Consider the following 14,842-nt stretch of genomic DNA (forward strand, 5'->3'; position numbering starts at 1 on the left):
GATTTTCTTCTGTGTTTCTCTGAGTGAGTTCACGTAGTGTAACAACAGCGCTTCTGGGTTGTACGTCAGAACAGAGGCTCACTATTGGCCAGCATCACACACATGACCAGCGTCGGCCAATAGTAAGCCTCCGTTCTGACGTACAACCCAGAAGCGCTGCTGTAACACTACGAAACTCACTCAGAGAAACACAGAAGAAAATCAAGAGTTGAATAAAGTCGTTATTTTTGTTGTTTTTTGCGCACAAAAAGTATTCTCGTCGCTTGATAAAATTAAGGTTGAGCCACTGTCTTACGGGGTTGGAACAACATGAGGGTGAGTAATTACTGACAGAGTTTTCATTTTTGGGTGAACTAACCCTTTAAATAACTCGGCTACACTCAAAAATGCTGGGTTGTTTTAACCCAACTTTGGGTCAAATATGGACAAACCCAAACGTTAGGTTAAAAATGTAATTAAACGACTGAGTTTTTCCATATTTGACCCAAAGTTGGGTCACTAGACTGACAACCCAGTCTAGTGTCTCGACATCAGTGGAACATGCAGGACTTTGTCTCTACGCTCTTCTTTGTGCCTCATCTGCACTGAGTCGCCAACATACAGCCTGTGTTTGCACTGCGCTGCTCTTCCAGGCTGTGTCACACCACATCAGGTCAGCAGAGGGTCAGCTTCTGCTAATCACACTCGTTCTTACGCACCCTCCTCCACTGTGGAGTCCAGCTGCGTGACCTTCACCGCCAGCAGGTCCACTCGCTCCTGTAAACCGTTCATGCGCACGTAGAAGCTGTTGGCCTCGTTAAACAGCTCGCCGAAGATGTCCTCTGCATGTCGACCTGAATCCATAAACACATATTGTAGAATAAGGCATAAATTATAATTTTTCACATGCACAACATCATTTATTAAGAAGAGACCCAATGCAGAGAAATCGACTGATAATTGGTTTTTTTTCTTTTTCGGTCTAATGTCGTTTCTTTTCAAAAGACTTGAATGTGACTATAAAAATTATCAGTATGTTGGAGTGGCAAATGTTAAAGGGCACATCCTTAAAAATACATACATGAGAACAAACAAAGAACTAGGGCTGCACGATTTAGGCAGGAAATCGAATTGTAATTTTTCTAATAATGATTGCGATTTAAAATGTGATTTTAAAAGGAATTCCAGGTTTTCTGTGTTTGCATGTAGGACTGCACTATTTAGCTGTAATGTTGTGATTATACATCAATATGGCTATATAATAATAATAATATATTATAATAACATATTATAATTATTATTATTAATAAAACTGTATTATTATTACTATTATTATTCAATAAAACAAAATTAGATTATAATATGTGTAAAACTATTTCAACATTTTACCTTAAAATAAAATAAAAAATAAATATTGAGCATTTATTTCAAAATATATAATATATATATACAGTAGTGGTCAAAAGTGATGTCCGGCCTAGTAAAATTGACATCTTTACTCTTTATTCCAATATTATTAAAAATTATTAAAGATTTTGTAGTCATATTATTATTATTATAACCTTTATTTTACCAGGAAAAGAAGCACATTGAGATTAAGAATCTCTTTTACAAGAGCGTCCTGGCCAAGACTGACAGACACAGCTCGTTTGAGTTTAACAGATAACATCCATCAATACACACATATACACACACAAGCAGATCCAATCAAATTTCAATATCAATACATAACTAGTTGAAACATCTACAGCCCGATGTTTCATTCTTCAAATCATTTAAAACTACTGTGAAAATGTCCAAAAGCTCCCTAAGTTTCAACGTACTTTGCAAATTTAAATGCCTTTTTCCCCAATTCAGTACGTCACTGGAACAGACAGTGAGAATAATTCCTGGACCGTAGGCTATAGCTACAAACACACTTTTACAGATGTAGGTATAAAGATATGGAGGAAGTAGACCCAGGATAGATTTATAAATAAAAACATGCCTGTGTTTTTGTCTTCGGATGGACAAAGCAGAGCATCCAACCCGATCATACAACACACAATGATGAGTGAGGTTTTTAAGATGTGTTATGAACCTCAGTGCACCATGATAAACAGTGTCTAAAGCATGTAAACACTGTGAAGATGCATGCATATATATAACATCACCACAGTCCAGTACAGACATAAAAGTCGCTGCAACAAGCCTTTTTTTGCCTCAAAGGAAAGACAGGATTTGATTCTAAAGTAAAAACCCAATTTCACTTTCAATCTTTTCACCAGTTGCTGAACACGAGGGCGTCATCAATTAAAATCCCAAGATACCTATACTGAGACAAAAACTCAATCTCGAACCTTGGGACGTAGTAATAGGCAGAAGATTATTATGAGGGATTGATTTTGATTTAGATAACAACATAAATTTTGTTTTAGCAGCATTTAAAACTACTTTTAATTCAAATAAGTTACACTGAACAATATTAAATGCAAGCTGTAACTGAGAGAGAGCCAGTTTGGGTGTGGATGCTGAACTATATATAACTGTATCATCAGTGTAATAATGAAAATTTACATTATGAACATTTTGATCAATATTAATTATATATAGAGTAAATAGGAGTGGTCCTAGGACTGATCCCTGTGGCACACCTTTAGTTACATTGAGTGAACCAGAGATAAAACCCTCATCCTGTACACATTGAGTTCTGTTTGAGAGATAGTTATTTAACCAACCAATAGTATGTTTAGATAATCCAATACTGACAGGCCGCTGTATCAGTAAGGTATGATCATCAGTAAGGTATGATCAACAGTATCAAATGCTTTTGATAGATCGATGAATACGGCTACACAGTGTTTCTGGTTATCAACAGAATCAATAAAATCATTTAGTACTTTTAAGGCTGCCGTAGTTGTGCTATGTTGTTTTCTAAAACTAGATTGAAAATCAGACAGGGTATTATTAACAGACATAAAGGGCCCTATCTTGCACCCAGCGCAATTGACTTTGTACACCGACGCATGTATCATTCCTATTTCTCACCCGACGCACAGCGGACTTTTCCCTCCACAGACGCACGTTGGTAAATTAGGGAATGAACCTGCGCTCCCGGGGGCGGTTCAGCGAAGAGAGGAGGCGTGTTCCGGCGCAAACGTTCCCTGGTGCTATTTTGCAGTTTCAGAAAACAATTCCGCCACTGACCAGGAGAAACCTCGTCTAAAGTCAGTGGCGCGTTGCGCATGTTATTCAGATGCTATTTTAAGGGCGCATGCTTGGCCATAATGTAGCGTGAGCACAACGCACACACACTTTGCTTCTCTCATCTACACAGACGCAGCAGTTTTCATTTTTGCAAACCATACATTATTACAAGGAAAAATATTCCACATGAGGGAAATCATTGTGGTGTCCATGAAGATGTGAAAAATAGGCATAAATCTAGCTTACACATTTACCCAAATTATTATACGCCTGTTTAACCGAAGCTAATTTGGGTGTGTTTCTCCATCCCCAATGTCACTTCTCTGTGTTTTACGGCCCTGACGAGAACGTCGGTCTCCTCGGCTGTGAACCGCTCCTGGCAAATCCGCCGTTATAATAGCAATCCGCCATGGAACAAGCGCGCCTGCTCTTAAAGGGAATGTGAGATGACGCTCTGATTGGTTTATTCCATGTTACGCCCAAACCACACCTATGAGTAATGAAGCGACTTCAGACCAACACATTTTAGATTTGTGTCGAGCGCAAGAGTCATTTATCCCGCCGGTATAATAGCAACAGCGCCCGAGATCCGCCCGCAAAGTTACTTGCGTTTCGCGTTTCATTCTTGCGTTTCATATCGTTAAAATAGGGCCCAAAGTCCTTTAATTGATTGTTGACAAGTGTTTCGAGGACTTTGGCCAAGACTGACAGCTTGGAAATGGGTCAGTAATTATTTGGGTGTGTAGGATCTCCGCCTTTAAACAGGGGAAGAACTGACAGCTGGAAAAGCTGATTTCCATATATGTGGAATTTCATTTAAGACAAGAGAAAGGTTAAAAATATGAGTCAGAAGTGGGTCTATAAAATCAGCTGCTATCTTTAAAAAGTAAGGTCAGATTTATCAGGACCTGCCAATTTTGAAAGGGCTTTAAGGGCTTTGCACACCTCAGAGATCGCAATTGGTGAAAAGTTGAATGACTGACTAGTTGAAGCTTTCTGACTGAACAATCGAAGGGTTCACATGAGCATGGTGCAATTGAATCAAACAAAAAAACAGAAGCTATGAAGTGTTCACTGAAACAATTAAGCATTTTTACTTTATCAATGATTGTATGAGAGCCCTTATTAATACATGATGGAAGTTCAATACCTTTATTATTTTCAGTTAATGATTTAACACTTTTCCAAAATGTTGATGAATTTTTTTAGATTGTGAGATGTTTGTGTAAGAAAATGTTCAGCTTTAGCTTTTCTGACTGCAACTGTGCATGCATTGCGCAATCGCCTGGAATCAAGCCAGTCTGAATTTAAATCGTTTTTCCTAGCTTTTGCCCATGCCAGGTTGCGCTCATGAAGCATATTTGATAAAGGATGAGAAAACCAGGCATTATTCCGACCCTTCACCCTGTACCATTTGAGAGGAGCTTGTTTGTTGACTAAAAAAGAAAAATGTGCATACAAAAATTCCCACGCTATTTCAAGGTCAGGAATTTAATTAATTTGTTCCCACTCCAAATTATTATTATTATTATGTAGTTGTGTTTGGAGTCGATTGTTTTACTTGTGATAATAACGCAATGAAACGGATGTAATTTTGGCCAGGCTGCCATACAAAGAAAAGAACATGCAAAAACAAGAGAGAAACAAATTAAATATTAATAACTGATATGTATTCTTTGTCCTGTCAGCTTTTTGTTTTTCTATGCATTTTTTTGCATAGTAAAATAAAACCTGTAGCTGTAGTTTGCCCCTTTTTTTTATCAAATAATTTTGTCAGATAAATACCTTAACCAAGGTTAGTGTTTTGTTCTTCATATTTAAAAAATAAATAAAAATAATTACCTCATATTTTGTAAGGTCATTAAAAACAAATGACTGTAAAGCGCTTTGGGTGTACAGTAGTACATATGAAAAGCGCTATATAAATGCCTCATTCATTCATTCATTCAAATATCCCCTTCGGAAATCACTTTTGCCCACTATATATACATTGTAACAGTAAAATTGCAATACTAATATGTATGGCTGTTTCAAATGTTGAACAATGAAATTGCTATTTTGACAGAAAACCACAGGGAGAGATTCTCATTACAAGTATATGAAGATGGTTAGTGCATATTGCATTCACGAATACACATTAAAGCAACTCAAACTCAGCATTTACTGTGAATTGAGCAGCTCTGAGACACTGAACACACCAGCGGATTATACGTTTCTCACGTAGTGCAGCTCTTCACAGTGCATATTCATTTAATGAAATCACAGACATTTACGATTTGATAACTAAAATGACTGTGGGTCAACAGTTGAAGTGAGAAAAAGGGAACGTACTGAGTCCTCCCAGCTGTTTGATAATGGCCGCCAGTGTGCTGTTTGTGACGCACTCCAGCTCATTGGTCACCCCGTCAGGCAGCGCTCCCCGACACAGGTGCTTGGGCTCGATGGTCCTCTTTACAAGAGGCATGGCTGTCCTCAACTACAAACACTGACCTGTGAGGAGACAGAAGTGCATTTTACACAACATGTTCTGAGCTAACGTGATACAGCAAACTAGATAATGTTTAGTCTTTCACCTCCAATCCTAATACTTGTAGCCTTACAAAGTAATTAAAGTCCTGCTGTAGTCGATCATTTTAGCTCGATGGTGTTTTAAGCCCCCAATGGCTCCTTAGAGGCAGCTAACCCTACCCTCAACCTTAAACCTACCCATCCCCTCGCTGCCTGGAAGGCGCCGTTGGGGGCATAAAACACCAAAGACCATCATTTTATCCCTTAAAACTCATCTTTGATCACCAAAATGACATATTTAAAAGTTTTTTCCTTGAAAAAAATTTCTTCATGCCTTAAAATAGCTTGACTGTAACTCGGCACCCTTGCCTCATTTAGTATACGGGTCTATGAATATGCAAATGAGCCCCGCCTCCACTCACTCACTCAGCTCAGAGATCCACTCATTGGCGATCACACGTTGATCTGATTGGTTACAAGGTCGTTTGTGACATCAGAAACACCAGCGATTTCAAAGCGTGTTTTTGAGACTGTCTTTGGTTCACTGCAGTTTTAAGGAGAAAATACTCAGCAATGCTGTCGACTTATGAATTTACACATGGTTTGTCTTAAAGCAGATTAAAAACACCACAGACATACAGTATAAACTACATTAAAAGCTGGATTTTCACCACAGGGGGACTTTAATAAACAATTAATCACTATATTTTTTCTCCATAATGAGTTCTTTCAGACTACACATTAGTCAAATCAAAATAATTATAATTGACACATAACACTGGGTCTCATTCACTAGCCGCCAATACACGCATATTTTTGTGGAAAAACTTTCTTTTTTTTCTCCGTTTGGCCTGAAATACTATGTTCATAGTCACACAATGTTGACTCCGAACACGGAGGTCTTTCAGATTTTCCGTCTCTCCATATTTACGATTCTTGAAACGACACTGGAAACCGAAAGTAACTCACTCCTGCTAAATGTTTACTCAAACAATACAAATCGACAGCATTACGCCTGAAAGTTTGCTAAGTAGTGTTTCCTACTAAAGCGATGTGGTATTTGAGCGTATCAGTAGCAGACTGGTGGGCGTGGCCTTGGACAGCACAAGCCAAGTGCATTATGGGTGTTGAAGTGTTCCTACTTATTTGGCAAAAGGGAAGACAACAGCATTTTCGCTCTGTTTTCTCAAGCCAGGTAGAGTTTTTTTTTTTTTGCCTTTCTACTCTAGCCAAGTTTTACTGAAAGCCCATTTTACCAGCGGTGAATATCCCTTTAAACTGATGAATCAATTAATCTTACTGACAATATAAATAATGCTCCCCTTCACACACCAACCCTGTGCTGAGTATAACTGGATCAGTTTGTCAACAGTCATTCTGTATTCTGTCCTGAGAGAAAACGTCCTGAATTATTCATATACAAACAGTAAAACATCCAGTCTCACATTATACAGTATCCTTCATTTGTTTAAATGTACTCACAGGACAGTGATGAAATGTTGAGGACTTAACTTGTTTCTTTACAGGATACACAATAGAACAATGTAGGAGGGAGACGAAGAGGATCAGTGAAGGAGATCAACGTGGGAGTAAGTACCAGTACCAGCAGGTTATGCGCAACAAGCTTCCGTATTTTGTAAAACAGCTCGCATCTCTTCTGGTTCTGATCTTTAGTATGTGCTTTGTTAAATATAGGGCTGTTTTACTCAAGATGCCTTCAAAGTAGCAATCAAAGATTGCTCATGTTTTTAAAAATGATACCGTTATCATCTCTGTGTAAACTACAAAAAAAGCGAATTTGTGAAAACGGTGACGTCATGTGCATGCGTATTACATGTTCAGTCTATACGCGCGTAGTGTGACATTGCCAACTACTGGCCTGGCAAAAATAATACAGCGTTTTTAGTTGTTTTCGTGCATTTGTGTAAACAGGGGTTGTTTTGACAATGTTGTCGCCTGTAAGCGAACAACACAAAGGAAAAACGTTTCTGTTTTTAGTGTTATCAACGTGTCGTGTAAACATACCCTTAATACACAGGAGAAAACGAACTGAACAAGAAACAGGTGCACAAAGCAATCAGTAACCATGACAACAAATACTGAATGAGAACTGGGAAAACCCACTATAGGCGAGTATTGGCAAACATACATCAGGCTTTACATTTACTGATTCAAAAATGTAAATTTGGATTGGATTTGAAAGAATACACAACAATAAGAAGATTCAAAACGGCATGACTGTACAAATACATAGAAAAACAAGACTATATTAATTATTGAGTCAATAAGAATCACAAGATATTGTCTGACTTGATGCAAACAAACAAACAGACGATGAGTGGGTGTTTGATTAAAGACTGGCATATCATCAAAAAGTAACATGTACTGAACCAATTACTGTCATGTATACAGGCAGATAAATCAAGCAGGATCACAAAATTAACATAATATAGGCCTGTGAAACGTTATAGATAATTAACAAGCATAAGTGTGCTATAGATGGGCTTTTATGCATAATGCATAATAGAGCCAATTCTAATTGGGGAAGAAATAAAAAACATTTATCTCATTGTGCTGACATGGATGCACACAATTATAAATACTGACAGAAAAGTCGTTCTCTGTAAACACACTCCACGCCCGTTGAGAGATCATATGTAGGTAATCTAAGGCATTGAGTATTGTTAGCCATTATAACTGATTACATAAATGTCCTAATCAATGTCTCAAAAGCCAGTGTTTTGAATTAAGCCCATTTACGCCTACTGTTGCTACATGTATTCAGTGAATCACATATTTTGTAGCTGCAGAGAAAGGTTTTAAAGACTGTACCTTATCTTCTGTGAGTGGGCCTCTGAGTGAGTTCACGTAGTGTAACAACAGCGCGTCTGGGTTGTACGTCAGAACGTAGGCTCACTATTGGCCGACGCTGGTCATGTGTGTGATGCTGGCCAATAGTGAGCCTACGTTCTGACGTACAACCCAGAAGCGCTGCGCTGTTACACTACGTGAACTCACTCAGAGAAACACAGAAGAATATCAAGAGTTGAATAAAGTCGTTATTTTTTGGGGGGGGTTGTGCACAAAAAGTATTTTCGCCACTTGATAAACTTAAGCTTGAGCCACTGTAGTCACTTGGACTATTTTAAACATTGTCTTTACTAACTTTTCTGGGATGGCAGATATCGATTACCTAGAAGCCTGTGGAGGAGTGATCCAGCTCTCAGATTTCATTAAAAAATATCTTAATTTGTGTTCCAAAGATGAACGAAAGTCTTACGGGGTTGGAACAACATGAGGGAGAGTAATTACTGACAGAATTTTCATTTTTGGGTGAACTAACCCTTTAATAGCTTCAAACAGTTCATGAGTAGTTGAAAAATGTTTCCCAGTTCGTTTGAGTTTAATTTGAGACCAAATATTCACTATAGTGTTCAAATCTGGACTCTGACCACCAGGCCAAAACATGAGCCTGATGGACTTGTTCTCAAGCCACTCCCTGGTTGTTTTTGCAGGGTGTGCAGGAACATTGTCTTGTTGAAAAATAACAACTGATCATTCCTCTTTAGATAACAACTTTTAATTTGGAAACAAGCCATTCTGCAATATTCCCCTGTACACCAAAGGATTAACAGCAGCAATAACAGCAGCCGCAGCAAAAACAGCAGCAATAACAGCAGCAATAACAGCAGCAGCAGCAATAACAGCAGCCGCAGCAATAACAGCAGCAATAACAGCAGCCGCAGCAATAACAGCAGCAGCAGCAATAACAGCAGCAGCCGCAGCAATAACAGCAGCCGCAGCAAAAACAGCAGCAATAACAGCAGCAATAACAGCAGCAGCAGCAATAACAGCAGCAGCCGCAGCAAAAACAGCAGCAATAACAGCAGCAGCAGCAATAACAGCAGCCGCAGCAATAACAGCAGCAATAACAGCAGCCGCAATAATAGCAGCAGCAATAATAGCGGCGGCAGCAGCAGCAGTAACAATAACAGCAGCAGCAGCAGCAGTAACAATAAAAGCAGCAGCAGCAGCAGCAGCAGCAGCAACAATAACAGCAGCAATAACAGCAGCCACAGCAATAACACCAGCAATAACAGCAGCCGCAATAATAGCAGCAGCAACAATAATAACAGCAGCAGCAGCAGTAACAATAATAGCAGCAGCAGCAGCAACAATAACAGCAATAACAGCAGCCGCAATAATAGCAGCAGCAACAATAATAACAGCAGCAGCAGTAGTAACAATAATAGCAGCAGCAGCAGCAGCAACAATAACAGCAGCAGCAGCAGTAACAATAACAGCAGCAGCAACAATAACAGCAATAACAGCAGCCGCAATAATAGCAGCAGCAATAATAATAACATCAGCAGCAGTAGTAACAATAATAGCAGCAGCAGCAGCAACAATAACAGCAGCAGTAACAGCAGCAGCAACAATAACAGCAGCAGCAGCAATAACAGCAACAATAACAGCAGCAGCAGCAGCAATAACAGCAGCAGCAACAATAACAGCAGCAGCAGCAATAACAGCAGCAGCAACAATAACAGCAGCAGCAATAACAGCAGCAGCAGCAGCAGCAGCAGCAATAACAGCAGCAGCAGCAATAACAGCAGCAGGAGCAACAATAACAGCAGCAGCAATAACAGCAGCAGCAGCAGCAGCAGCAATAACAGCAGCAACAGCAGCAGCAGCAATAACAGCAGCAACAGCAGCAGCAGCAGCAATAATAACAGCAGCAACAGCAGCAATAACAACAGCAGCAACAGCAGCAATAACAGCAGCAACAGCAGCAGCAGCAATAACAGCAGCAGCAGCAATAATAACAGCAGCAACAGCAGCAATAACAACAGCAGCAGCAATAACAGCAGCAACAGCAGCAATAACAGCAGCAGCAATAACAGCAGCAACAGCAGCAGCAGCAGCAGCAGCAGCAATAATAACAGCAGCAGCAGCAGCAGCAGCAGCAATAACAGCAGCAGCAGCAGCAGCAATAATAACAGCAGCAGCAGCAATAACAGCAGCAATAACAGCAGCAGCAGCAGCAGCAATAACAGCAGCAGCAGCAATAACAGCAGCCGCAGCAATAACAGCAGCAATAACAGCAGCAGCAGCAATAACAGCAGCAGCAGCAGCAGCAGCAGCAGCAATAATAACAGCAGCAGCAGTAGCAATAATAACAGCAGCAGCAGCAATAATAACAGCAGCAGCAGTAGCAGCAGCAGCAATAATAACAGCAGCAGCAGCAGCAATAACAGCAGCAGCAGTAGCAATAATAACAGCAGCAGCAGCAATAATAACAGCAGCAGCAGCAATAATAATAACAGCAGCAGCAGTAGCAATAATAACAGCAGCAGCAGCAGCAGCAATAATAACAGCAGCAACAGCAGCAATAATAACAGCAATAACAGCAGCAGCAGCAATAATAATGGCAGCGATCACCATGCAACTTCCCAAAATCTGCCAAAAACGTAATTATGTCTTTGATGTTTTTCTGAGCAAGCAATGGCTTTTTACGTAGTGCATTTGCTTAAATATGGCTAATTTCATGACCAATAATTTGTGGTTAAGACAATTAAATGCTTAGTGTTTAGCCATTTAGGGATTGGCCCCCTTTTTCTTTTTTTCTTTTTAACCAGGAAATTTGAAAAATTGTAAAATGAATGGTTCAAAATTAAAAATAGATTCCAAAAAGTAGGAAAGTACACTTCCAATATCATTTTTAGATATAAATGCAAATGTGTGTATAATATAATTCCATATGAAAACCCATTTGCAATACATATAGCCACTTTATGTCTGATGGGTTCACTTAGACAGACAGTTTGCCTTGAGGCCTATGGCCATTTCCATGACAACCATCCAAGGCCCCTCTCATGCTCCGGTGCGTACTAGAGCTAGTCTGTTAGTAATGCTACTCTAAACGTATACTCTATTTTCAGGCTCGTCTTTCTTCTGTTTTGCCATTCCCCCCTAAAAAAGAAGAAAAAATATAAAAAATAATAATATATATTTTTAAATAGGCCACAATGCTCCCTGAGGCTGTGAACCCTTTTTGCAGCTGTTGTAATTGTGATAATCATCCGACACGATGTGCACATAAACATCCTGAAGGGGAACCTCGATCTGCGGTGCTCATGACACTGTGACCTCATTCCACGAAGCCCAATCCAACGATACAAATATCTATTTGTTTTAGCAGTGTGAGGAGCCTAGCAACCACAACTCTCCTCAAAGAAGAATTTGCTATTGGTATTCGAACAATATACAGATACAAAACTCACAAGTTTCAGGTGAGATCTCAACAGCGTCGCACAGAGCTGTAATGAGAAGTCAAGAGATTTCAAATAATTCATATAAAGTGTCACAGTGATGTGATGTAGACTAATGATTTGTCTGAGCTCCTCGTCCCACAGTGCAAACAGAATATAGAATGAAAAACGATCAAGAAACGGGTGAATCAAATTGAAAACCGACTACAGAATATAATATATATATAAAAAATAAAGTGTTGCATTACGTATTGAATCCTATATTGTATCTGCCCTTCTAGTATGTGAAATAAAACAGGATTTGCTCCTGGAAACAGACGAGGACACAGCTGAATGATCTCTCGCGTCTCAGTGTAAATACTCAGCCTGGCTCTATAGTCCTCGTGAGAGGAAACCATGGCAACGCCTCAACTACACTGGTGGAGAGACACGATTACGTAACCAAACTCATCTCAGATCTGTGGGAACGGCACCCAGGGTTAAGGCTCGGGATAAAGGGATATTCTGGAAAAGAAGGAAATGCCATTTAGGCGACAAAACCACATTATACAGTCCCTCATTTCCAAATCCCAGGCAAAAAAAAACTTTGTTTATCAATAAAATAATCAGAATTTGCGGTGAAGACAGCAGTGTTCACAGTTACAGAGAGGGGTTATCTACGCTATAATGATTCTGGGCACTCTTCACTAATGTCTTGAAGACACTGTCGTTTAATGATCATAGTGCTATTTAACTCAAATGTTCATCAGTACAGGAGTGAATCAGGCAAGCAGGATTGAGTTGTTTCTGATACTGGACCGCGTTTCAACAAACAAGTCTGAGTCAAGAAATGAGTCATTAATAAGTGTACGCTTCAGTCTGACATGAGAACTGATGTTGTGTGTTTTCACCTTGAAATAAGACAAAATTGAGTCCTCTGATTGAGAAAATCTCCTCTAGTGATTCAGAAGTGACTCAACAATATCTAAAATATGCTCAAGATATCAATAAGAGGACAACAGTGTGAACTCAAGCATTTCTCATCAAACAACCGTGTCATTTTAAATCCTCATTTTAGCAGAGAGAATATCAAAGTTTAGAATTCCACGATCTATTGACTCTCAATGGAGTGGCTGTTGATGACCATGACGTCACTCATCCATAACACGGTGTCGCGCATGACGTCATCCCCCGGAGCACTGTGCTGGCATGTGATGCGATAACAGGTGCATTTATGTGGGAAAATGAATGAAAAAGCAGCAGACATTATTGTTTTCGATCTGTCAGCATATTCTAAAGCACCGCTACATCTACGAGTCCTGCCTTCAAGTCATCATGACACAAGTATGTGAAAACACACTCTTGAAATGCGCGTAATTGGCATTTACTTACGGATAATTGTAGTTGGGTTGGTCTTCTGTTGCGCGGTCGTGGTTTCCGATGAGCTGTTCGGCGTTACATGGCGTTAACGCGCACCATCATCATCATCATCATCATCATCATCATCAGCATCATCACGCTGTGTGTTGTGCGACGGACGCGGAGGAGATGCACGCGCGCGTTGCCTGGGAAGCGTCGCTAGATGCTCTGCGCTGCAGAGGCGAGTCCACTGCGCATGCGCACGAGTGATCACAGCCCACCACCCTGTGTGTGTGTGTGTGTGTGTGTGTGTGTGTGTGAGTGTGTGTGTGTGTGTGTGTGTGTGTGTATTTTGGGGACAAATTTGTACCCAGAAGTGACCAAAACCTGACAAAATCTCCAAAAACCTTCCTTTAGTGACGTCCTCAGTTGTAAATCTGGTATACAAATAAAGTAATTAAAGGTTTTTAAAAAATGTAAAACTGCAGAAAGTTTTGTGTGATGGGTAGGTTTAAGGGTCGGGTTAGTGTACGTGTGTGTGTGTGTGTGTGTGTGTGTGTGTGTGTGTGTGTGTGTGTGTGTGTGAGTGAAGGGTAGGTTTAAGGGTCGGGTTAGAGTGTGTGTGTGTGTGTGTGTGAGTGAAGGGTAGGTTTAAGGGTCGGGTTAGAGTGTGTGTGTGTGTGTGTGTGTGTGTGTGTGTGTGTGTGTGTGTGTGTGTGAGTGAAGGGTAGGTTTAAGGGTAGGTTTAGTGTGTGTGTGTGTGTGTGATGGGTAGGTTTAAGGGTCGGGTTAGTGTGTGTGTGTGTGTGTGTGTGTGTGTGTGTGTGTGATGGGTAGGTTTAAGGATCGGGTTAGTGTGTGTGTGTGTGTGTGTGTGTGTGTGTGTGTGTGTGTGTGTGTGTGTGTGTGTGTGAAGTTTAAGGGTAGGGTTAGTGTGTGTGTGAGTGTGTGTATGTGTGTGTGTGTGTGTGTGTGTGTGTGTGTGTGTGTGTGTGTGTGTGTGTGTGTGTGTTTTTTGTGTGTGATGGGTAGGTTTAAGGGTAGGGTTAGTGTGTGTGTGTGTGTGTGTGTGTGTGATGGGTAGGTTTAAGGGTAGGGATTATTGTGTGTGTGTGTGTGTGTGTGTGAGTGATGGGTAGGTTTAAGGGTAGGGTTAGTGTGTGTGTGTGTGTGTGTGTGTGTGTGAGTGATGGGTAGGTTTAAGGGTAGGGTTAGTGTGTGTGTGTGTGTGTGTGTGTGTGTGTGTGTGTGTGTGTGTGTGTGTGTGTGTGTGTGTGTGTGTGTGTGTGTGTGTGTGTGTGTGTGTGTGAAACACTGACATGTAATGGAGCAAAATATGCAACTCAGATTTCTTGAGGTGAACAGGCTGGTGTAAGAATACAAATGCAGCATTACGAGAGCTTAATTAATCCTAGTCTTTAGGAACTGTTCTTTATTTTATGCCACTTAATCCAATTCAACAGAGTCTTCCTCTTTAACTGTTCGTATGGCCTGGGACAGCGAGGATCCTCTTGTGGCCACCGTGGGAAAAACTTTGAGAGCTATTGTAGCGTTGAATT

The 14,842-nt window shown here is 40.3% G+C and overlaps 1 protein-coding gene across 1 annotated transcript in view; it reads right to left on the minus strand.

Annotated features, from left to right (window-relative positions):
• Positions 1-13,574, minus strand: part of LOC307144619 (actin-binding protein WASF3) — a 30,589-nt gene extending 17,015 nt beyond the window's left edge. Inside the window, exons 1-3 of the mRNA XM_079847149.1 lie at positions 13,317-13,574; positions 5,497-5,655; positions 699-833 (exon numbers count right to left, since the gene is read on the minus strand). Of these exons, the coding sequence (XP_079703275.1) occupies positions 699-833; positions 5,497-5,629 (268 nt within the window). The 5' untranslated portion in view covers positions 5,630-5,655; positions 13,317-13,574. The remainder of the gene's footprint in view (positions 1-698; positions 834-5,496; positions 5,656-13,316) is intronic.
• Positions 13,575-14,842: the final 1,268 nt, after the last annotated feature.

This window comes from Squalius cephalus, assembly GCF_949319135.1.
Source record: "Squalius cephalus genome assembly, chromosome: 17".
NCBI classification, from domain to species: domain Eukaryota; kingdom Metazoa; phylum Chordata; class Actinopteri; order Cypriniformes; family Leuciscidae; genus Squalius; species Squalius cephalus.